The 24,018-nt window shown below is 53.9% G+C and overlaps 1 protein-coding gene across 1 annotated transcript; it reads right to left on the reverse strand.

Annotated features, from left to right (window-relative positions):
* Positions 1-7,546: 7,546 nt before the first annotated feature.
* Positions 7,547-10,498, reverse strand: LOC308607362 (forkhead box protein J1-like; the record flags this gene model as incomplete). The annotated part of the gene is made up of 2 exons (XM_081219207.1): positions 7,547-8,314; positions 10,001-10,498. The coding sequence occupies 2 exons, from the start codon at positions 10,496-10,498 to the stop codon at positions 7,547-7,549; spliced, it is 1,266 nt and encodes a 421-aa protein (XP_081075333.1).
* Positions 10,499-24,018: the final 13,520 nt, after the last annotated feature.

The following is a 24,018-nucleotide window of genomic DNA, read 5'->3' on the forward strand; positions in this document are numbered from 1 at the left end:
CGCCCAGGGCTCACTGGGTCACAGAGCTAGTCTATAAAATGCAGGCTTTGAAATTCCTCTCTGATCCTAACTAACCACTCTCCTCTGAGGGGTTACAGGTTCCCTTTTCAAGGGCTCAGGCTCTCTTTCCAAGACCTTATCACAGACGCCGTGTCTGCCATAAACTGCCTGTTGATGGAAACAAGACCAGGCCCCCTGCCATGGGATCTGCAAGATCATGATGGAGGGGGCACGGTCAGGCCAAATCGGAAGGCTTTGGGGGTATTTTTGCGCCTTTCTCCATGCCCAAATAGATTCGTTTAGAGCAGAGTCGCTCTTTGCCCAAGGACTCTCCTGAGGCCGCCTCACTTCCTTTCAGCAACTGGCTCCCAGCACCTTAGCAAAGCCCATGCCTTCTTGCAGGAACTGCAGGGCAGGAGATGGGTGTCCTAGGGTGCGAGCAGGGGAGCATCTCCCACCAAGTTCATGTTCAGCAGACTGCCACTCACCGAGTAAGCAGACCGCACAGCACAGCTTATTGTCCAGTGCTTTCATGCTGGCAATGTCAAAGTCATTGTTATTGTCACACACCATACCTAGAAATGCGAATGTCCTCTGGCCTGTAACGGAGTTAAGGCAGTTAGAGAGGACCTGGCTGTGTTTTTCTTTGCTTTGCTGTCCTTAAAATAAAAATCTTAAGGATGGAGACAAAAAACATCAAATCATATGTTAAAAAAAAGACAATAATTAAGTCGGGAGAGTGGACAATAAAGGAAACTGTGTTGGTACGTTTGTGTTCTCGCTCTGTTCTGCTCTGTTTCCTTAACTGGCCCCTTTCCAGCCTTTGTTCCTGGGAAATCAGGCGCTGGGGAGGTCTGTGGGATTCGGACACACAGACCCGGGCCCACAGCAGAGCTAAGCCAGGCTGGAAGAGCTAGGAGAGCCACGGGGGAAGTGACCCCAGGCTCCGGCCTGTGTCTGTCGGTGCACGTGGGGTGTGTTTATGACCACAAGGCTCTGCGAAATGACTAATACATAAAATGGCAATTAAAGCTCTTTGGTCCCGTAATTTTGCACCTCAAATCAAAGAATCGCATCACTTGCAAAATTATGATTTATTTTTTTGAGACTTAATTTGCTATTCTGAGGATATTTTAAGGGGCTGACCAGAAACCTACAGTCATGTAAGATGGAAGGGGACAGTTTTAGATGTTGTTTTTTGAAGTCCCGTACCCGGTTTTTTTTTTCATTGGTGAAAGGGAGAGGAAGAAACATACATCTACTGTGTACAGCATGTCAGGTGGAAACCACATATGGAATGTCAGGCGGAAACCACGTACTGCCCTGTGCCTTTTAGAAGCAAATATTCTACTGGGGACGACAATCACAATGGAGAACTCAGAGCCTTGCGCCATGAAGACATCAACCGAGGGGAGTTAGGGGCCAACCCCGGCTTGGTTGGCGTGTGCGTGCGGCAGAGGCACAGCCTGGGCGACCACCCCTCCTCCGGCACTACTTGGCCAGGAGAGAGTGGTCATGTGCACATGTGCACACCCTGCACACCACAGCACCCACCAAGCAACAGGCATGGCCAAAGCAGAATCGACTAGCATGACATCTGCATCCAGGCTGGGATCCAGGTTTGCTCTAGAGGTTGCCCTTCTGTGGAGGCACCTCAGAGGAGCAGACGGAAGAGACACCGGGTCCTGGGACGCCTGGTCCTACAATCCCAGGTGGGATTCCCAGCTCGCCTAACCCCCCCCCCACAGCCACGTCCTTGCTCTATATGTAGGTCGTTCCTTCGCTTCTCGGCTTACTAGAAACAAAATTCTTCCGACTGAAGATATGATTGACCTTATTTACAAAACAGAAATAGAGTCACAGGTGTAGAAAACAAACTTATGGTTATGGCGGGGGGCAAGGGAGGGGAGGGATAAATTGGGAGATTGGGATTGACATATACACACTACTATATCTAAAATAGATAACTAATAAGGACCTGCTGTAGAGCACAGGGGACTCTACTCAGTACCCTGTAATGGCCTATATGGGAAAAGAATGTAAAAAAAGAGTGGATATATGTATATGTATAATTGATTCACGTTGCTGTACAGCAGAAACTAACACAACATTGTAAACCAACCCTTGCAATTAAAAAAAAATATCTACTTGAGGCCTGAACGATGGTAAAGAGACTCGTTCCAATAGCCTACAAACACTAGTGCACGCTGAGCTGCTAACGTCTCTTCACCTCACCTTTGCTGTGCCGCCAGGGCTGTGATCCTTCTGCTACTGTAACATCAGCCGTTTTCTTCACTAAAGCAGGAAAACCTACTGCCTAACAGTCGGTTCCCCCAAGGGGAGGAAGCTGTTCTCCTGCTGCAGATGAACTTTGGGGCTGCTAGAGCAGTTCTGTGAGACTCAGCTGAGAAGCTGAAGCAGGAAGGAAGGTGATGGCAGTTGCCCAAGAAGCTTCAGGATCTACTCAACGTAGGTGGAGAACTCCATGTATCTACTGCAGCCTTGGCTCAGAGGCCCAGAAAGAGCCAGGAAGGCTGCTGAGGTCCTCAGATACCCTGCTTGCTTTGATATTCCATCAAGGAGACAACCTTTCCCCAAAGCCACACCCTTGAGCAGTGCCACGAAGTCACACCAGTGCCCCTTTCTCTACACTTCAGAGAATACCCGGGAAAGAAATATAATAAAAGGGAGCAAAAGACCAGGTCTTTTTCCATCTTCTTGTGTGGGTGATCCGTCCTCTTCTTCTAGAACATCATTTCCCTAGGACAGAAGGAAGGCACTGTGAGTCCATAAAGCAGTGAAATGAGTCTACTGATTGTCAGAAGACAGAACTAATCACCCTCATGGTATCCAGACATTTCCTGTCCGTGTGAGATGGCTGGGAGGCCCAGCAGAGGCAGATTTTGCTTGGCGAGGCAGGATCGGCCCGTAGGGACCAGGTCTGAGGCACGTTCCAGAGGGACCACGTCTGAGGCACCTTACAGAGGGACCGTGGGACTGTCAGGAATAGCCTTGGTAATAGTTCAGCTCACACTGTTTCTCTCAGGTGGAAATAAAAGTTGTCAAATGAAAAAGCAAACCGTGAGATCATAAAACTTTCAGGAACCCTTTAGGATCCCCAGTCCCATCCAGATACTCCTTTGAGAACATCTGGCTCAAGAGAAAGTTGTAGAGTCCCCACTGGGAGCTGGGCATTCCATATACTTCAGGCACACCTCCGTCAGAGCACTTCTCACGCTGAGTTATAACTCTGATTCCTCCATCAGATGGAGCTCCGGAATGGGTGGGATGGGTGGATTGGGGGTGTGGGCAGGCAAAAGCCATGTCACTCGGTCTTTGTGTCCCCCAGTGCCAGGAAGATGTGAGATGCCTGTGCCAGGTAAATACTAAGTGAATTGGAGGACAAACACCTCTCAAGGGGCTCGCCTGGAAGACTTCCCTCTGGAACTCACCCCACGCCTATTACGCTGAGACCAGCACCCTGTGGTAACCGGACAGTCCCTCTGCTCTGCACCCTGCCTCTAACAGATCCAAGAGCACCACCTTGGAAGGCTTCTTCCAGAACAGCCCCCATCCTATTTGCATCCTGTGCCAGTGCCGGCAGTCCCTCTGACTGTGGAGGGGCACCAGCGTCCACCTGGCTCTTACCTCTGCATCCTGCTCTTCAGCGGTGGCGACGAGGCCCGCAAAGTTGCAGTCTGGAGACGCCACTGGCGTCACCTGCAAAGGAGCAACAAAAGTCAAGGTGCAGATGCCACCGGCTCTCCTACCCAGCTCGCCTGGCAGCAAACCCAAACCAAGTCCTCAGGACAGAAGTGGTGCCACATGGAAGATCACATCTGAGGGAGTCTGATTCAACAACCTGGTACCGTGTTTTCCAGGGCTCCCCTCCCGAGCACTGGGGGGCTTTGCCGATCTCCCTGGCAGGCCCTGGACTGAGCTCCTTGGGACTCAAGTACACAGCAGAGCAGAGCGGGGAGGGCGATCGCATGCTCCTCTCTTACGTCTCCTTCTTCTGAGGGGGTCCTGCTGGCGGCCCGGGGGCAGGGGACAGCCTCCCCGTCCTCTTCCGTGCCAGGGGCGATGTAGGAGCCGGACATGGAGGAGACGGTGTCGGTGCTGATCTGGGAGGACACCATGGACATGACCTTCCTTCTTCAAGTCTGGGTCCCCAGTATGTTGAGGGGGGCAGAGGCGGGGAGAAGAGTGTTTCCTGCCCTCAGCTCAGCTCTTCAGGAGGCCTGGCGCATTTGCTTCAGGCCAGCATGGAATCCCATCCCGGGGGCCTTCCCGTCACTGGAGCTGGGGGTGGCCTGTCCCGTGGGCAGATGGCGAGGGTCCCCAAAGACTGAGTTCCTGAACATTGCCCCTCATCCCTTTCCTGGCTGGCGATACATGGGGGAGGGAGGATAGGGAAGCGGTGGAAAGGGAGGAGACAGAAAGCTGGCTTCTTGCTTTGGGAAGGGACTGTACCACACCTGAGGGTGAAGTGGCTGAAGGGCTTCTCACCTCAAAAGTGGAGATCAAAGGAAATGCGAAACCTGCGCAGAGAGCTTGAGTCATGGGCTCAAAGCCACACAGGGCAAAAGAGAAAGGACAGCTCAGTGCAACATGGGGTCCTGGATTGGGAGGCTGGAATGGAGAGGAGCATTACTGGGGTGATCTGCAAGACGTGAAGGGGGTCTGCGGTTACATGGGATTACCAGGTCAGTGTTCATTTCCTGATTGTGATGGTGGTACTGGGATTATGGAGGCGTGTCCTTGTTCTAAGGAAACACACACTAAAGTATCTAGTGCTAATGGGGCAGCCTGTCTGCAACTTACTGTTAAGGGCGCAAAGTATATATTGACTGGGATTACACTGAATCTCTAAATAAATACGGAGTCACTGAACGTTTTTTGAAAAAGCCACCCAGCCAAGGGCCGGGGCAGGGATGAATAGGAGGGACAGGATCCACTCACGCTTCCCGCCCCCTCCACCGCCAACCCCCAAACGCTGCCTGCTGAAAGGGTGTGTGAAGCCCTGTGTTCTGGCCGCTTCGGAGCCCCCTCTTAGCTTTGGCTGCTCGTTGGCAGCATCCATGGACCCTTAAAAGTGCCAGTGTTTGGGTCCCAGCCCCAGAGACGCTAGTCCCAAGCATAGGGATTTTCAGGAGCTCCTGGGGATTCTTCCTGGCAGCCAGAAGCTTCTTCAGCCTCTCCTTACCTGGCAGGCAGTTCTGCCAGCCCCTGACCTTGCCCCTCTTCCACCAGCATGGGCCCAGGCAACGGGTGAGGAAGGGGGACAGTGACTGGCCCCACCTGTCAATCCAGGGTGTACCCCTTTTGGCGGGGGCTGGAGGCTGAGCCTGGGGACCAGTGGAGAGGCTGGAGCACCCATGTTCCCCCAGTGCTGGGGAGCGTGGGCAGGAAGGCCGGAGGGTGGTGGGGAGAGGGAGGGAGTCGTTGCTTAGGGGGTGAAGGGAGTCTCAGTGGGAGGTTGGGGCAGCCTCCTCAGCAAGTGGTGGGAAGGGGATGGGCTGCCTCCTGAGATGTGTAAGGCCCCAACCCGGCTGGCCCTGCAGTGTGTGCACCCTTCTGAAATATTTGGAATAATTAGCAAGGGAAAGCAGCAAGTTGGCGGGGGGAATGCCAGGTTGTCCTGGAGCCAGCCTCGAATGCAAGGAAAGAAAGGGGCTTCAGGAGAAAGGGGCCCGTGGAGGCTGGGCAGGATTGTGTAGGACAGTGCCCATTTGTGTGTGTGTGTGTGTGTGTGTGTCTGTGTCTGTGCGCACGTGCACGTGAGTGCTGGGGGAAGGGGCTGTGCACCACAAGGGTGTGCTGGCGGGGCCAGGTGCGGGCTTGGGGGAGAGATGGTCTCCAGGCAAAGCTGGGGTGAGGGGGTTGAAAGGTGCCTGCTGAGTGTCACATATTTGCTGTGCCTCAGTTTCCCCATCAGAACTCTAGTACGTTGATTCCTCACAGGCTGGAGCTGTAGGGCCTAGGCACTCCGTCTTCCGTCGGCCCTGATGGCCTCCCTCAGCCGCAACCTGCATTGGAGGGAAGGCCCTGGGTGGGGTGAATGAACCGCAGGGTGGCAAGTGGGGCCCCAGGGGCTGGGGCCCTCTGACGTCACACCCTGTCCCTTCAGGAAGGGACCAAGGGAGGGAGGAGCTGGAGACAGGCCCAGGCGAGGACCGCAGGTGAGTCTGGGCAGGCCCTCAACTTGGGCGAGGTGGGGAACGTGAGCCGAGCCCTGGGCAAGAACGGCCTTTGTGAGTGAGTCCCCAGGGCCAGGGAGGGGGCTGTGCCTCCTTTGCCGCCTGCTCCTTGGGGCTGTGGGTACAGTCTCCCCATTGCACATATAGAGGTGCCAAGGCCCTGGCTGCAGTGGATCCCCGAGGGCTGCCTCTCAGCCCCTTTCTCTCTGGGCACCCAGAGATCATGAGGAGTGCATCAGGGGACACTCTGCAGGCCTTTGGTTCCCGCCATCTTGCTCCCAGCCATTCCCCCTTGGGCCGTGGCCTCCCCAAAACTGGTCCATGCTTTTCGCCAGAGAAAGTTGCAAGCAGGTCCATTTTTAGACTTTTTAAAACTTTATTTTTAAAAATGTTTTTATTGTAAATAACTTTCTATGAAAAAGGTTAAAATGCCCGATGGGTTAGGAGAGTGGATGTGGGATGCAGCCCAGGGCGTTTATGGTGGAGCAAGACACTCCCCTGCAGGAGTGCAAGCAAGGGCACGGGGCCATCCCCCCATTCCTGGTCCCAGTGGTTCTAGCAAGCACTGCGTCCCTCCCAGTTAAGCCTCAGCTCTAGCTACACTCACTACATTAGTCTGTCTGTCCCCTTTCCCTCTGCAGCTTGGCTGCCCCAGCCCCTAACCCCCAGATCCCCATCTCCCCGCTGCTCTCAGCCTCAAGATGGGCTCAAAGATTAGGGACACATGCCCTCTGCCCCACCTCTAGGGATGAAGCCAGAAGATCCCAGAGGCCTTAGAAAATCCCGAGGCTCCACCCAGCACCCCGGCCTCCTTTCTGTCTCCTCTCTCTTCCCCCCTCCGCCTTGCTCCTCCTCACAGACTGCCGGGAGAGGCCTCTTGGGTGTTAATTTGCAGTCACCTAATCAGCATTTGTTGTACCTGGGAACTTGCTCTGGATAGAGACCTGGGGAGGAGAGCAGGAGAGAGAGAAGCTTCGAAGCTAAGGTGTTCTGGGGCGGGCCCTGTACTGATGTTTCCAGCTTGGCCAGGGCCCCTCCAAGCTGCAGCTCTCATAGTGCAGGGCCCTTAGCGTGTCTCTGGGGCAGGGAAGAAGTGGATCCATGAAACACTGTGTGTATGGGGGGCTGGGGAGCGGAGGCAGCAATTTTGGTCCTGGGCCCCAATTCTCAGCCTGCTGGACTAGAATCTGAGGATGGCCTGGGCTGGGGGCCGTGTGGCCTGGTGGGTTGACCGGGCCCAGCCCCTGCCTGGGTGGTAGGGTGTCCATGGGCCTGCACTGGCAGGGAGGGGGGCAGTCTGGGCCCAGACTTCGGTGCTGTCTGGAGGTGGGGCAGGGCCTGGCTTCTTACAAGAAGGCGGCCAGGCTGGCCCAGTCATGCAGGTCAGAGGCCAGTGTGGCATCCCCGGCCTCAAAGAGGGGCTCGGGGGGCAGGGAGCTACGGGTGCTCTCGTCCCAGGGGTGCTCCAGGAAGGATGGGGCCGGGAAGGTCTCATCAAAGTCCAGGCTTTCGGTAGCCTGCTCCACTGGAGGCCCCAAGGTAACAGGGCAGTCGATGTGGTGGCCATGGATGGTGAGGTCCACGTCCCCGTGTGAGGCAGGGCTCAGCGGCGGGATCAGCTCCGAGGTCTCCAGCGTGCCCAGCTCCCCGTCCAGCGTGCCAGCGTCCAAGATGGCCTCCCAGTCAAAGTTGCCCTTGAGGGGTTCCAGCTCAGCCTGCTCCTCCTGGGTCAGCAGCAGGGGGCTGGAGGGCCGCGGGACCTTGGCCTTCTGCTTGGGCAGCGGCTGTTGACGCTTACGCCCCAGCCTGCCCTCGCCTGCACCCCAGCCCACCTCCCCAGTGGCCTCCTCGAACTCCCGCAGCAGCTGCTGGGCCTCGGCGCTCACGGTCAGTGGCCCGGCCCATGGGGCGGCGCTGGGCTCTGGCGCGGCCTGGCGGGCAAAGGCCGGGTGGATGTGGACTGGGGGCAGCCGCCGCTTCTTCAAGGCCCCACTCAGCAGCCGCTCGGCGTACTGGGGGTCGATGCGCCAGAAGCCCCCCTTGCCTGGCTCGTCCTTCTCCCGAGGCACCTTGATGAAGCCCTTCTTCAGGGACAGGTTGTGGCGGATGGAGTTCTGGACACAGGGAGATAGGAGAGAAGGAAGACAGCTGGGAGAGTGGGTGGGGTCAGTGATGGGGGGCTCCTAGCGCCACTGCCAGTCCCACCACCACCTTCTCTCCGATGGGGGCAGGGGAGACAGAAGCGCTGCTCCGAGCGGGAGGCTCTGGGACACCAGCCACGGGGCACCAGGAGCTGGGAGTGCTGTCGGGGGCTTTTGTTCCCATTTGCCAGGACATCTGCCTGCTCAGTCATCCGAGCCCTGAGCCGCAGGGTGGCTCTCAGTGCCAGCCTGTCCTGCCCTCCCTCCCTTACCCCGCTGCTTGCGGCCTCTGGTCAAAGGCCTTGGCTCCCCCAGGTCCTGGACGGCCATCTCCCTCTGCCTGGGCCTGGCTGGCCTTCTCTGTTTGTGAAATGAGTGAGTGGGTGTGAGGGTGTGTGTGTGTGGTGGGGGATGAAGTGTGGGAGGATCTGATGACTTTCCTTGTTTCTAGAGCCGGCTGCTGGCCTGGGCCCTCACCCACCTTGTCCCCCTCCTCCCACCCCAGGCTCTGAGGCCTCAGTTGATTATTACCCAGCCAAGAGCATAGCGCTCATTCCTGGGGGCTCTCAGGCTTGGGGTAGTGTGGGGGGTGGTGGAGGGTCTCTGCTTTCTCACCAAGGTTACAAATGGTACCTGCCCCAGGGTCAGGGCCCACGCAAACGTGGAATAGCTGTGATCACAGGAACTCTGATCCTGTGACCTGTGCCACAGGGAAGGATCTGTGCATCCTCAGGGTCTCTGTCCCCAAGTAGCCCCTGATCCTGATGGTCGAAGAGGCTGAGGGCAGTGTGTGCCCAGCCTGAATCACCATCCTGCCTTGTTCACGCCTGGGTGCACAGTCCAGACCACGCTGGGGCACAGGGGTCTGGGGCCTGGTGGGTGGGGCCGGCAGGTGAGTAGTGCGCCCTGGCAAGACTGGGAGGTTTACATGGTGGTCTGGGCCCCTTGGCTGCTCTGTGCCAGGTTCCGGAGACTTGGAACATGAAGCCAGTGTGGGAGGAAAGAGCCCTGTGGAAAGCACGTGGCTGAGATAATTGTCCCCGCAGGGAGGTTGATGAGAAGAGGGGGAGGAGTGTAGGCAGGAAACTAGGGAGGGCTTGGGGTGGGGGCTGGCACAGCAGCTTTCGGAAGGCCCCGTAGCCCTTCCACTGGGACACAGATGGCCACCACACCCTGCAGCACACCCCTCTCCCCTCCCAGAGCCCCTCCAGCCAACTGAAAGCAGGCGGGATGCAGAGCCGGGCAGCAACCATGCTCTGCCTCCAGTCAGGCCCTGACAAACTGACCTTGAGGAGGGTAGTGTGTAGGAATTCCAGGACTTGGGACACAAATGTGTCCCTCAGTCCATCAACCTACCCTGGGGGGCTGTGTCCACGCATAGTTCAGCCCTGGTCTTTGGGCTGAGCCTGCCGGATGAGGGACAAGTTCTTTCCACTTGAACCTCTATGTCGGCACCCCTGCAGCCCTCTGAACATCCTCCCTCCTCCGTCTCTGAAGTCAAAGGGGCAGCAGTCCAAGCACTGGGCTCCCTTGAGGTCCTTCCTGGACGGCCTTCCTCTCTCGGGGCCCTGGCCGTACCGCGCCTACTTGGCCTGCGGATCTGGGATGTGAGTCCAGTCCGCGCGGGCATGGGCAGGGAGGGAGGGAGTGCCTCCCTACCTGCCAGGTGGGATCAGCGTGGCGGAAGTAAGAGAAGTTGTCCGTGATCCACTTGTAGATGGCCGACAGGGTGATCTTGGTGGCCTTGCTGGCCTGCATGGCCATGCAGATGAGCGTGGCATACGAGTAGGGCGGCTTCACGTGCGGGTTGGTGGCGTAGTCCACGTCGTCGGGAGGCGAGGCCTGCAGCCCCGAGGGGGCGCTCCGCGGCGTGCACAAGGACGTGGGCTTGCCGGGTGTGTGCGGCTGCCCCAGGCAGGCGGGGTCCGCCGCCAGGGGAGACCCCGGCTCGGCCGAGCCTGACAGCTCGTGGTAGCCGTGAGGGTCGGTCTCCCCTGAAGGCAGGGCGGGGACCTTGGCGTTGAGAATGGAGAATTCCTGCAGCCACTGCAGGCTGGTCAGGCTGTCATTCAAGGCGTTGGACTCCTCCAGGCCGCCTTCCGGTCCGGCCTCCTCCGCTGCCCCTGCTCCCGAGACGCGTAGCCAGCTCTCCGCCATATCTGTGGGCACTCTCCGAGGGGGCTGTCAACATCCACGAGCCGAGCCGAGGGTGGCCGCCGAGCTCTCCGGCCCGCTGACTCCCGCGGCTTCAGTTACGCAGCCTCCCGGAAGCGGGCTTCCATCCCGCGATCCGGGGGTAGCCTCCTCCAAAGGGAATGTGGTGCCTGCGGGGACCAGAGCGGGAACTGAGCCCTCTTTCCCCACCCCCGAGGGGAGAGTGTGGGCGAGGGGGGAGGCTCTTACTAAAATCCTTCCTGCAGCTGGGGAGGATCTTTTACTGCCGAGGTCTGGGAAACAGAAGGTGTGCCCGGGGGTCCGACCCACAGGGGGTTCGCCTCGCTCTTTTCCTCTTGGATCTTTTAGAGGAGACTTAATTAGCCAAACGAGGGAATAGTGTAGGGGCATGCGAGGCCACCCCTTTCTCCCTCAAAGCGGGGAATTAACCCCCCTCTCTCCGTCCACAACCAATGGAAATGGGGCGAGAGAGTCCAGGAGGGCAGTACGAGGGGTCGGGGGGCGGGGGAGGTCGTCTGATCTTTGAAAAGGGAAGGAAGGAAAGAATACAGAGAGTTATAAGGGGGCGGGAAGTGAGTGTCCCCCAAACGCCTCTGATGTCAGTCCCCGGGCCCACCACTTCCGTCGGGGACGGATGGGAGAGCGGGCTGGTACTGACGCCCTCCCTTCCCACGGCCTGCAGCCCTCCCCGTCCCTTACCTGGCTCAGAGCGCAGCCCGGGCCAAAGGAAGGTTCTCAAAGAAATTCCTCCCACCGCCCACCCTCACCGCGGCTCTCTGCTCCCAGCTCGAGGGCCCAGCCAGCAATCCTCGTCGCCACTCACGCCCGCCGGCGCCTCTCTGAAAGCCAGCGGCCAGGGACCAGCACTCAGTAGCCGCTCACAAGGCGTCTCCTGCTGCAGTGGCGACGCCCCGCCCATATAAACAGCTTCCACTTCTGCCATTGGCCAGGGCATCTCCAAAGAGACCGCGGGCTCTTAACCGCTCTCTCACGCGGTAACTCTCTTCCAGCTCCCTCCTGCCGCCCTCTCCCGCGCGCGACCCAGTCCCCTACCCGCCATCGCGTCCCGGCTCCGCGCATTCCCGCCCGAGGGCCCCGCGCCGGGCTCGGAGAGGCGCGCGGCTCGGCGCTCCCGCAGAGGCCCCGGGGCCCTCGGCGAGCAGTTCGCCGCGGGAACCGTACTCCGCCCCACCCCCTTCCCATCTGGGCTGCTCAGAGGTGGCGACGGCTCCTGGGACGCAGCCCGTGGCGCGGGGGCCAGGGCTGGGTGCATGCTTGGGGCTTTCCTTTCCTCTCCTCTGGGCTGCGAGTGGCACTTCCTCACGTTTCTGCGGCCTGTCCCTGTCTCCCGACCGAGTGTCGTCTTGGTGCCCGCAAGCAGGTCTGACTCTCCGATGCCACCTGCCGCTCAGGTCCGCAGAAACCGCAGCCCCGGTCGCAGACACCCCAAGGCGGCTAGGGTAATCCAGTGTTTCCCGGTAAGCGCTCCCTCCCCGCCCCGTCCTCAGCAAGATTCCCAGAAGCTGACATTCCAGAGGCTTCTTCGCAAGTGCTCTCCCTCCTTTCCAGATAGCCGAGGAAACAGAGCCGGTGGGTGAAACCCAGGAAAGCCGTGGACTTGCCAAATTCTGTGACTGGGGTCATTTGCCCCATTAATTTCACCAGCCTTTAAGTGACGCACTAACGGTGGACTGTGGTCCTTCCTCCTCCCCTCCCCCAGCCTCCCTCTAGTCACCAGCTTTCCTGCTCTTCAATGATTGAGGAGCAGCAGTTGGAAGTTCTCTGGTTGAAGGGGGTGGGTGGAGGTGAGGGCTCCTTATCAGGCCTCTGCGCAGAAGCTGTGCCCAGGGGATGGTACACCAGCTCACACCCAGAAACATGTCTTTCCCTCTACGCCTTGCCCTCTCTCACTCCTCCATGTCCAGCTTGTCTTGAGTCAAAGTTTTTTTTTCTTCCCAAGTGTTTATTGTTTTAATTTTTATTTTATTTTTATTTTTTTATTAGTTTCTGCTTTATAACAAAGTGAATCAGTCATACATATACATCTGTTCCCACATCCCTTCCCTCATGCATCTCCCTCCCTCCCACCCTCCCCATCCCACCCCTCCAGGCGGTCACAAAGCACCGAGCTGATCTCCCTGTGCTCTGCGGCTGCTTCCCACTATCTATCTACCTTACGTTCCGTAGTGTATATATGTCCATGCCTCTCTTTCGCTTTGTCACAGCTTACCCTTCCCCCTCCCCATATCCTCAAGTCCATTCTCAAGTAGGTCTGTGACTTTATTCCTGTTTTACCCCTAGGTTCTTCATGACATTTTTTTTAAATTCCATATATATGTGTTAGCATACGGTATTTGTCGTTCTCTTTCTGACTTACTTCACTCTGTATGACAGACTCTAGGTCTATCCACCTCATTACAAATAGCTCAGTTTCGTTTCTTTTTATGGCTGAGTAATATTCCATTGTATATATGTGCCACATCTTCTTTATCCATTCATCCGATGATGGACACTTAGGTTGTTTCCATCTCCGGGCTATTGTGAATAGAGCTGCAATGAACATTTTGGTACATGCCTCTTTTTGAAGTATGGTTTTCTCAGGGTATATGCCTAGTAGTGGGATTGCTGGGTCATATGGTAGTTCTATGTTTAGTCTTTTAAGGTACCTCCATACTGTTCTCCATAGTGGCTGTACCAATTCACATTCCCACCAGCAGTGCAAGAGTGTTCCCTTTTCTCCACACCCTCTCCAGCATTTATTGTTTCTAGATTTCTTGATGATGGCCATTCTGACTGGTGTGAGATGATATCTCATTGTAGTTTTGATTTGCATTTCTCTAATGATTAATGATGTTGAGCATTCTTTCATGTGTTTGTTGGCAGTCTGTATATCTTCTTTGGAGAAAGGCCTATTTAAGTCTTCTGCCCATTTTTGGATTGGGTTGTTTGTTTTTTGGCTATTGAGCTGCATGAGCTGTTTTTAAATTTTGTAGATTAATCCTTTGTCAGTTGCTTCATTTGCAAATATTTTCTCCCATTCTGAGGGTTGTCTTTTGGTCTTGTTTATGGTGTCCTTTGCTGTGCAAAAGCTTTGAAGTTTCATTAGGTCCCATTTGTTTATCTTTGTTTTTATTTCCATTTCTCTAGGAGGTGGGTCCAAAAGGATCTTGCTGGGATTTATGTCCTAGAGTGTTCTGCCTATGTTTTCCTCTAAGACTTTGATAGTTTCTGGCCTTACATTTAGGTCTTTAATCCATTTTGAGCTTATTTTTGTGTATGGTGTTAGGGAATGATCTAATCTCATACTTTTACAGGTCCCTGTCCAGTTTTCCCAGCACCACTTATTGAAGAGGCTGTCCTTTCTCCACTGTACATTCCTGCCTCCTTGATCAAAGATAAGTTGACCATATGTGCGTGGGTTTATCTCTGGGCTTTCTATCCTGTTCCATTGTTCTATCTTTCTGTTTCTGTGCCCGTAAAACACTGTGTTGATTACTGTAGCTTTGTAGTGTAGTCTGAAGTCAGGGAGCCTGATTCCTCCAGCTCCGTTTTTCATTCTCAAGATTGCTTTGGCTATTCGGAGTCTTTTGTTTTTCCAAACAAAGTTTGAAATGTTTTGTTCCAGTTCTGTGGAAAATGCCAGTGGTAGTTTGATAGGGATTGCATTGAACCTGTAGATTGCTTTGGGTAGTAGAGTCATTTTCACAATATCGAGTCTTCCAATCCAGGAGCATGGTATATCTCTCCATCTATTTGTATCATCTTTCATTTCTTTCATCAGTGTCTTATAATTTTCTGCATACAGGTCTTTTGTCTCCTTAGGTAGGTTTATTCCTAGGTATTTTATTCTTTTTGTTGCAATGGTAAATGGGAGTGTTTTCTTGATTTCACTTTCAGATTCTTCATCATTAATGTACAGGAATGCCAGAGATTTCTGTGCATTAATTTTGTATCCTGCTACTTTACCAAATTCATTGATTAGATCTAGTAGTTTTCTGGTAGCATCTTTAGGATTCTCTATGTATAGTATCATGTCATCTGCAAACAGTGACAGCTTTACTTCTTCTTTTCCAATTTGGATTCCTTTTATTTCCTTTTCTTCTCTGATTGCTGTTGCTAAAACTTCCAAAACTAAGTTGAGTAAGAGTGGTGAGAGTGGGCCACCTTGTCTTGTTCCTGATCTTAGTGGAAATGGTCTCAGCTTTTCACCTTTGAGGACAATGTTGGCTGTGGGTTTGTCATATATGGCCTTTATTATCTGTGGAAAGTTCCCTGTATGCCTACATTCTGCAGGGTTTTTATCATAAATGGCTGTTGAATTTTGTCGAAAGCTTTCTCTGCATCTATTGAGATGATCATATGATTTTTCTCCTTCAATTTGTTAATATGGTGTATCACATTGATTGATTTGCGTATATTGAAGAATCCTTGCATTCCCGGAATAAACCCCACTTGCTCATGGTGTTTGATCCTTTCAATGTGCTGTTGGATTCTGTTTGCTAGCATTTTGTTGAGGATTTTTGCATCTATGTTCATCAGTGACATTGGCCTGTAGTTTTCTTTCTTTGCGACATCCTTGCCTGGTTTTGGTATCAAGGTGATGGTGGCCTCGTAGAATGAGTTTGGGAGTGCTCCTCCCTCTGCTATATTTTGGAAGAGTTTGAGAAGGATAGGTGTTAGCTCTTCTCTAAATGTCTGATAGAATTCGCCTGTGAAGCCATCTGGTCCTGGGCTTCTGTTTGTTGGAAGATTTTTAATCACAGTTTCCATTTCAGTGCTTGTGATTGGTCTATTCATATTTTCTATTCCTTCCTGATTCAGTCTTGGCAGGTTGTGCATTTCTAAGAATTTGTCCATTTCTTCCAGGTTGTCCATTTTATTGGCATAGAGTTTCTTGTAGTAATCTCTCATGATCTTCTGTATTTCTGCAGTGTGAGTTGTTATTGACTCAAAGCATTAAAAGCGTGCTGGAGAAAGTCGGACAGAAACTTTCACAAATAAGCCAACTGTGCAATTAATAGCTCTCCTTCCCTTGTGAACAGTTTTATTCATTTTTAAGAATCATGCAGCAGTCCATAAATATTGCATCCTTGACGTCCCCACTGTCGTGTGCCCATGAGTGTACTCCAGGGAGTGAGGGGTACACAGCTGGCACAACAGTACACACATACTTACACACACTAGGTGTGCAGATCCTAAAGCAAAGTGAGCAAGCAGCATGCCAAGGTCAGGCGAACAGGACACAAACTCTCCCCAGGTGAGATGGCTTAACGTGTGTGGATCCGTGCCCAGGAGATGCCCCAGCGTGGGCATGACCTCTGGTGGGATGGGACTGGGGAGGAGAAGGAAAAAGGGCTCTGTGAGAAGGCTGGGATCACCACACCACCCGGAAGTGAGCTCATAGGTGAGCTCCGACCTGAGTGTGGCAGGAAGGAGCCCCAGGCCTCTGGTTAGTCTGTGTCCTTGTGTGAGAAACCAGGCCCCGTCATATTCTCTGTGGGTCAACTGCTAACAACATGACCATCTCCAGATGATGACTGGGGCGGCTGTCCTGTCCCTCGACCAGGCTCTGTGCCCTGTTCCCTGATCCCAGCCCTTTTGGATGGGATATTTCTGCTCGCCAAAGAGCTAAATGAGGGCAAAGAGGTGAGGGGATGGGGGAGAGAGCAGGAACTGTCTGAGAAACAGGAGTGAAGGGCCACTTCTCACCCGGGTATGTCTTGGTTATGGAACCAAGGCCTTGAGGAATCTCTCTGAGCCTCTTCCTGGGAGAAGACAGACCCTCCAGAAAGGGTGAAGACAATGGCTTCCTCTTAGGGTTCCTGGCCACTGTGGCAACTGTTTACCTGCATCTCCTTCATCTCAGGTAACACCACACTCTGAATACTACCTGCCGGGAGAGGAGGTGGATCTGTATAGCACCACCCCAGGCTAAGGGAGCGCCCCCTTCCCTAGTGCTTCTGGGACTCAGACTTCAAGGAGATCAGGAAGTGTGGTTATTGCTGGAATCATCAATATGAAAGGGGCTGTAAGAATGTTTCGGGGAAAGGAAGGACATTAAATGGGGCCTGAAACAGCAGAGCCCACTGCAGGATTTCAGAGTGGGTGGACACGGGAACTCAAGGCAGAAGCTGAGATTCAGGCTTGGCTCATGTAGTGTCTGTCAAGACCACAGGCCTCCCCCTGCCCACCCCCAGGGCAGGATGTGAACCACAACCACCAGGCAGTGAGGGTCACCACGCACCTGGTGGCGCAAAGCAGCCACACAGGAGGTGCAAAACATGCCCCGGCACTGGGCTCTCTTTGAGGCCTTGGGAAGGACCCTGAAAAGCTCTTCTAGGGCAACAATTCCAACTACTAATTCAGGCCATCATGGTGGGCATAGCCTAGGGCTCTGTCATATCTCAGCCTCACAAAATGTTGGATCCCACTTTGCTTCTCAATCTCATGCTCCACTAAATAACCACCTCTTCCAAAAGCCAGCAGACAATGCATCTATCAGAGAGCTATGAGGAATCCATTGATAACACTAGTGTTGAGGGACGAAGAGCCAACAGCTTACGGTCTTGCTGTTTCAGGCTGTTATTTCTATGCCCTACACCAGAGTGAGGTGGGGTGCACATGTGATTTGAACAATATCTCTAAATCTCTGATGAGCCTATGGAAGGCAGTACCTCCGGCTCCCCCCATCAGGCTCAGCTGATCTGGAGGACAGGGGAGGAAAACCGGTGGGGTGGGGAGCCTCCCAGACCACCACTGACCCCAGCTCAGCCCTTCCCCCAACCTCCTTTGGGGTTCCTGGGCACCAAATGAGAACCACCGGTCCACCCCTCTCTCAGCTTCTTTCTTCAACTCTTTCAGAAAAGCGGGGTGGAGACGGGGGCAGCAGGGATAAGAATGCCACCTGACAGGGTGGTAGTGATGAAACGTGATAATATACGACAGTCCCTAACAAGTGCCTGGTACATAGAGTGGGTCAAAAATGCCTTTGCAGTGTCACCTTAGGATGGAGCCCCAGGCCTTCCTGAGTGCACCTGATCATAAAGAACTCCCCGGTAGGTCATCATTTAACTGAGGGGTTCTCAGATTCAAGGCCTCCTTCCTAAGGAGACACACGAGGCATAGCCTCTGCTACCAGAAGCAAGAACTGTTTTCCCAACCAACCTTCTGGTAGTTGCCACTGCTTCTTGTCCTTGAGAGAGGAGCTCCTAATGCATTTTGAGGGAAACCCCACTTACAGTGCAATATGGCTTTCCCTTCTCACAGGAGTCATCCCCCAACGCCACCCCAAACTGCAGGTCTCAGATTGGTTATGATGTCCCAGAGACTAGAAAATGCCAGATGGGTGTTTGTAATGTAGTCACCCAAACTGTTGAGTCTTCTTGGTCTACCTCCTAAGGAGAAAAAAAAAAAAAGATGCACAAGAACTAACCAGTCTGTAGACCACAGCTCCACCTGAAGATCAAGATACAGTGGAAACATTCCAGAGACTCTCTGCAAAGTGTCTCATGAGCTGCAGTTCGAGTGGCTTTAGCCCACAAGGAGAAAAGAGGTTTCCAGTCCCTTCTGAGAGGGGAAGGATCACGGTTGCGGAAGAAGATGAGTCTGGGAGAAGGGTCAGGTGCCCTCAGCACCCAGCTTTCACGTGGGTCTAAAAAGTCTCCGTGTGTCTCGCTGAGGATGCCCAGGAGGTCAGTGGTGTCATGAGGCCAGGATGGGATGTGAGAACGGGAGGAGAGCACTGGTACAGGGGCTAAGTCTCTCAGATGGCCAAAGGATCCCACACGCAGAGCCTGTTCTCGGGGTCCTCCAGGCTGCCAGAAGATGAGCGTCTGCACTGCGTGTTCCGACGACTGACCACGTTGTCGTCAGCCTGCCAGGCACCTGAGAAGAGGAAAGGAAGGTTACCGGACCTTTGGTTTGGTGCAGATGGTGTCTCTGGCAGGACAGTCCGGGAGTTTGGCACGAAAACTGGCAAGATGCGCATTACCTGGAACTCCCACAGGGTGCAAACCACAGCACGTGAAACTTGGGAGCAGTGGCGTCCAGTGGGCGAGGGACAGTCATGGCCACTGTGGCCCTCTGATGGAGGGACATGCAGATTGGTCCTTGTTTTGTGAGCTTGCCGTAGGCTCCACCTTTGTATCTTTATTTGGTCTTGAAGTTTGCCTAAGTGTTACAGCGGACCAGGAAAAGAAACTGAGTCTGGCTGAGACTTTCACGAGAGCAGGAGGAGGTGAAGGGGAGGGAGAAGAGTGTGTTAATTTGGGCTCAGAGTTAGTGTTTGCTGTGGGGGCCAGGGTGGGGCAGGAAGGGACTGGCTGCCCAGCAGGGTGGCAGGGACCAAATGGCATGGCAGAGAACAGAGTGACAGCTGTTCCTCTCCTTCTGCACCTGAACAGCCCACCGAGAGTTGCTATCAGCTGGTGCCACCAACCCCAGGAGACATTAGCTCCAGAGCTTTGGGGTCCCCCGGGTACCATCCACGAAACTCATCATCTTCCCCCCTTGTACTGCAGTTCCTGCACGAGAAGCACCCGCTGCCCATGCTGGAAACCCACTCTTGGTGCTTCTCTCTCCTTCATGCTCTGTATGCAATCCACCATGACCTCCTGCTTGTTCAAGCTCTAGTAAGGTCTAAATCTGTAGTCAGAAAACCGGGATACAGCCCCAGCTTGTAACGTACTGACTGTGTGACCTTGGGCAGGTCACTGTACTTGGAGCCCAGGTTTTCCCATCCATCAGATGGGAGACAAGTACTTACTCCCCAGGGATGCTGTGAGACTAAGCGAGGTGTCATGGAAGAGTGGTGAGCAGGGCGCCTGTCTCACAGAATGTGCGCGAAAACCATCCGCCCCCCAGGCCTTGTTCAGGCTACACTCATCTCCCCCAAGTCGTCCTCCCATCCCACAGACTGACTCCATCTGATTCAGTCCCCCCAGTGCAGTGAGATGCCCCTTCTGAAGGGAGAGGATGAAGCCCTAACCCCCTGAGTTTGGGGAAAGCCTTCCGTTCTCTGGCCGAGGACTGCTGAGCTGCCTCTTCCAGCACCTGCCCCCAGAAGGCCCCCCCTGAAGCCAGATGGGGTCCAGCGTGCTCCGAAGTGTTCCCCCACTGGCCCGTACGACCACCCAATTTCTCATGCTGTGTGGAAATTGCTGGATCCTCCAGCACACGGTGATCTCCTCCAGGGCAGAGCCGAGAGCCATGCCCTTCAGAGGGCTCAGGTCGTGGACGGAGCCGGCTGACCCTGGAGGGTGGGCATGAGGCTCACTGTGTCACATTTGAGGGAGTCCACTCACAAATGTCTGGGGTCAGCTTCAGGTTAGGCCAGCCCAAGACACGAAACCCTTTAATGGCAGAAGCACTAGGATTCAGCGGGTATAAATTGTGTATACCCATAAATGTCCTGGTGTGCTAATCCGCCCTAAGGCTCTAACAATAGTCTTGTGGAGGTGGACCCCAGGGGAAGGGGAGTGAGTGGGACAGGAAATGTTTAGGTATCTCTCACAGCCAGATGGAATGCGGGGATCTGTACTCCCTGGGGGTACCGGAGTCCGGCACATGGGTCCACAGTGCTTTACCGCTCTAAGGGTGACAGGATGAAGAGCAGGCAAGATTGCCCTTTTAAGTTAGGAACCCCCAGATGAAATAATTTGTTCTTTCATTTTATATAATTTGGTAGATCTCATACTTATTCCTCTGTGTTTAATGGGCAGGACTCCGGAACTGCGGCTGTTTGGTACGAAAGACCAAAAGCAAATGGTAAAAAGGAGAGAAGAGACACACACACACACACACACACGCACACGCACGCAAACACACACACACACACAAAGTCAAATCAAAACACTGCCGCAGCCTCGCCGCCACCACCACTGGCTGCCAGGCTGCCTGGATCTGAAGTCTTGAGTCCTTGCTACAAACACCACTGGTCCAGATTCTGAGCCAGGGCTGAAAACTGGCTCCTTCTGAAACAGCCTCAAGACTCAGACCTGAAGTCTCTGATCTCCCCAGCTTCTTGGTACAGTCGGTGGTGCTCTTTCCTCTAAAAAGGCTTCTGCCAGACCCTCGGCGAAACCCTGCTGCTCCGTGCATCCTGGATGCAGAAGGTAAGCCTGGAAGGCGCAGGAGGACTTCCTGAGCGAGTGCTACCATTCTGTCCAGCCCTCAGCCAGAAAAGGGAGCCTGGAGATTGAAAATCCTTCACGGGAGGTAGAGAAAGGTGGTTCCCACTTAATTCCATCCTCAGGCTCAGAAACGGGGGAGTGAGGAGACCTCTAGAGGCAGATTTGGGGAGCACATCTAGGGGGATTCCACACACCTCTTTCCTGCCTCTACCCAGCCACTAATTAAATTTAAGATTTGTAACAGTTCCACCATCTTGTAGAGTTTCTCTCCAGGAAAAGAGAAAGTTAATTCCGATTTTTCCTTAGTATCTGCGAAGCATAACCCTTCCTAGTGGCGTCTTAGTCTTGGGTTATTTCAGGTCTCCATAAGTACTTTTCTTTGTTTTGTTTTTGGCTGTGCAGTGGCTTGGAGGATCTTAGTTCTCCGACCAGGGATTGAACCAGGCCACTGCAGTGAAAGTGCTGAGTCCTAACCACTGGACGGCCAAGGAATTCCCTCCATAAGTACTTTTAGATTTCATCGGTATGCCCACTCCTGTCCAATGCCATCATTTAAAAACATCTGTATCGGGCATCGCTGGTGGCGCAGTGGTTGAGAGTCTGCCTGCCGATGCAGGGGACACGGGTTTGTGCCCCGGTCCGGGAAAATACCAGATGCCACGGAGTGGCTGGGCCCGTGAGGCATGGCCACTCAGCCTGTGCGTCCGGAGCCTGTGCTCCGCAATGGGAGAGGCCACAACAGTGAGAGGCACGCGTACCACAAAAAACAAAACAAAACAAAACAAAAACATTTGTATTTCCACTAATAAACTCAAATTATCTTTGCTTTGTCCCATCACACTCCCCAGAGGCTTTTCACAGAATTGTCACTGGTCCCCTGGCCACTATCCTGACGCCTGTGTGATACTCCATCAGGTTCCTTGGGGCCCCGTCTACCTAGCATGGCCTCGCGCTTCTAATCGGCTCACCACCTACAATGGTCAACTCAGATTTCCTCCCTTTGAGAACCTTGCAGAACAATCTCAGAACATACCATTGCCCCACACCCACCTTGGTCTCAGGGCCAAAGAAGACCCAGAGGCTTCTTAGCGGAAGAGGTGCTGGAATGACACAGGTGCTTTCTCAACATCACTCCCACAAGGCTGATGAGAGCAGCGAGGATGGGGACCTGAGCCATCCTTGCCGCGAGCTGGGGCTCCTGGCAGAGCACCTGTGGGCCTGGGGAGGGTGGACCACGGGATGCTCCCCGCGCTCCCTCCTTGTGGGCGCACCGTGAGGGGAGTGGCATCCATGTGGGGAGGGAAACAGCGTGGAGAGGGAGACCCAGTGCCTGAGAAGCTGTCCTGACGGCCAAGCCAGCCTGAGGCACCTCAGTCATAGGATGGAACTTTGAACTTACAGCTGAGCGTGGTGAGGTCTGATGATTCCACGGGAACTACCACAATGGATGCTCCTGTCATTAACCTGACATTAACCCGACAGATGCTTCCAGAGAGTTCCCCAGCTCTTTACTACCAGTGTGACGCTAACAGCAGAACCCGAGAAACATTTTACCAAGAGAGCAGATGCACTTTCCTTCTCCCGTAAGAGCCCTTGAGACCTCGGGGTGAGGCTACGATGCGACCCTCAACTCCCTCTCCCGGGAGCCGCCACTGTCATTCGGTTTCATGTCTGGCCTGAACGGTGAAGCCAGTTTAATTTGAGAATGGCTGGCTCTCGAGATCACCATAAAGAAGCCCAGGCATGGTTTTCCTTCCAGGTCTCGCTCCCCTGCCGCAATCCCAGAGTGGAATAAACATCCACCAGCAGGTTGGCCCGAAGGAGTGAGGGAGAGGAGGAAGCACAAGGCCTGGGGTTAGTTTCCACCAGCATGCGTGGCTGAAACAATAACCAGGAGAGAGTGGTCATGTGCACATGCGCACACCCTGCACACCACAGCACCCCCCAAGCAACTGCCATGGCCAAAGCAGAAGCGACTAGCATGACATCTGCATCCAGGCTGGGATCCAGGTTTGCTCTAGAGGTTGCCCTTCTGTGGAGGCACCTCAGAGGAGCAGACGGAAGAGACACCGGTTCCTGGGACGCCTGGTCCTACAATCCCAGGTGGGATTCCCAGCTCGCCTAACCCCCCGCCACCCCCGCCACTTCCTTACTCTATATGTAGGTCGTTCCTTCGCTTCTCGGCTTACTAGAAACAAAATTCTTCCGACTGAAGATATGATTGACCTTATTTACAAAACAGAAATAGAGTCACAGGTGTAGAAAACAAACTTATGGTTATGGCGGGGGGCAAGGGAGGGGAGGGATAAATTGGGAGATTGGGATTGACATATACACACTACTATATCTAAAATAGATAACTAATAAGGACCTGCTGTAGAGCACAGGGGACTCTACTCAGTACCCTGTAATGGCCTCTGTGGGAAAAGAATCTAAAAAAAGAGTGGATATATGTATATGTATAATTGATTCACGTGGCTGTACAGCAGAAACTAACACAACATTGTAAACCAACTCTTGCAATTAAAAAAAAATATCTACTTGAGGCCTGAAAGATGGTAAAGAGACTCGTTCCAATAGCCTACAAACACTAGTGCACGCTGAGCTGCTAACGTCTCTTCACCTCACCTTTGCTGTGCCGCCAGGGCTGTGATCCTTCTGCTACTGTAACATCAGCCGTTTTCTTCACTAAAGCAGGAAAACCTACTGCCTAACAGTCGGTTCCCCCAAGGGGAGGAAGCTGTTCTCCTGCTGCAGATGAACTTTGGGGCTGCTAGAGCAGTTCTGTGAGACTCAGCTGAGAAGCTGTGGCAGGAAGGAAGGTGATGGCAGTTGCCCAAGAAGCTTCAGGATCTACTCAACGTAGATGGAGATCTCCATGTATCTTCTGCAGCCTTGGCTCAGAGGCCCAGAAAGAGCCAGGAAGGCTGCTGAGGTCCTCAGATACCCTGCTTGCTTTGATATTCCATCAAGGAGACAACCTTTCCCCAAAGCCACACCCTTGAGCAGTGCCACCAAGTCACACCAGTGCCCCTTTCTCCACCCTTTAGAGAATACCCGGGAAAGAAATATAATAAAAGGGAGCAAAAGACCAGGTCTTTTTCCATCTTCTTGTGTGGGTGATCCGTCCTCTTCTTCTAGAACATCATTTCCCTAGGACAGAAGGAAGGCACTGTGAGTCCATAAAGCAGTGAAATGAGTCTACTGATTGTCAGAAGACAGAACTAATCACCCTCATGGTATCCAGACATTTCCTGTCCGTGTGAGATGGCTGGGAGGCCCAGCAGAGGCAGATTTTGCTTGGCGAGGCAGGATCGGCCCGTAGGGACCAGGTCTGAGGCACGTTCCAGAGGGACCAGGTCTGAGGCGCCT

This window comes from Mesoplodon bidens (genome assembly GCF_964165515.1).
Source record: "Mesoplodon bidens genome assembly, chromosome: 19".
In the NCBI taxonomy this organism is placed as follows: Eukaryota; Metazoa; Chordata; class Mammalia; order Artiodactyla; family Ziphiidae; genus Mesoplodon; species Mesoplodon bidens.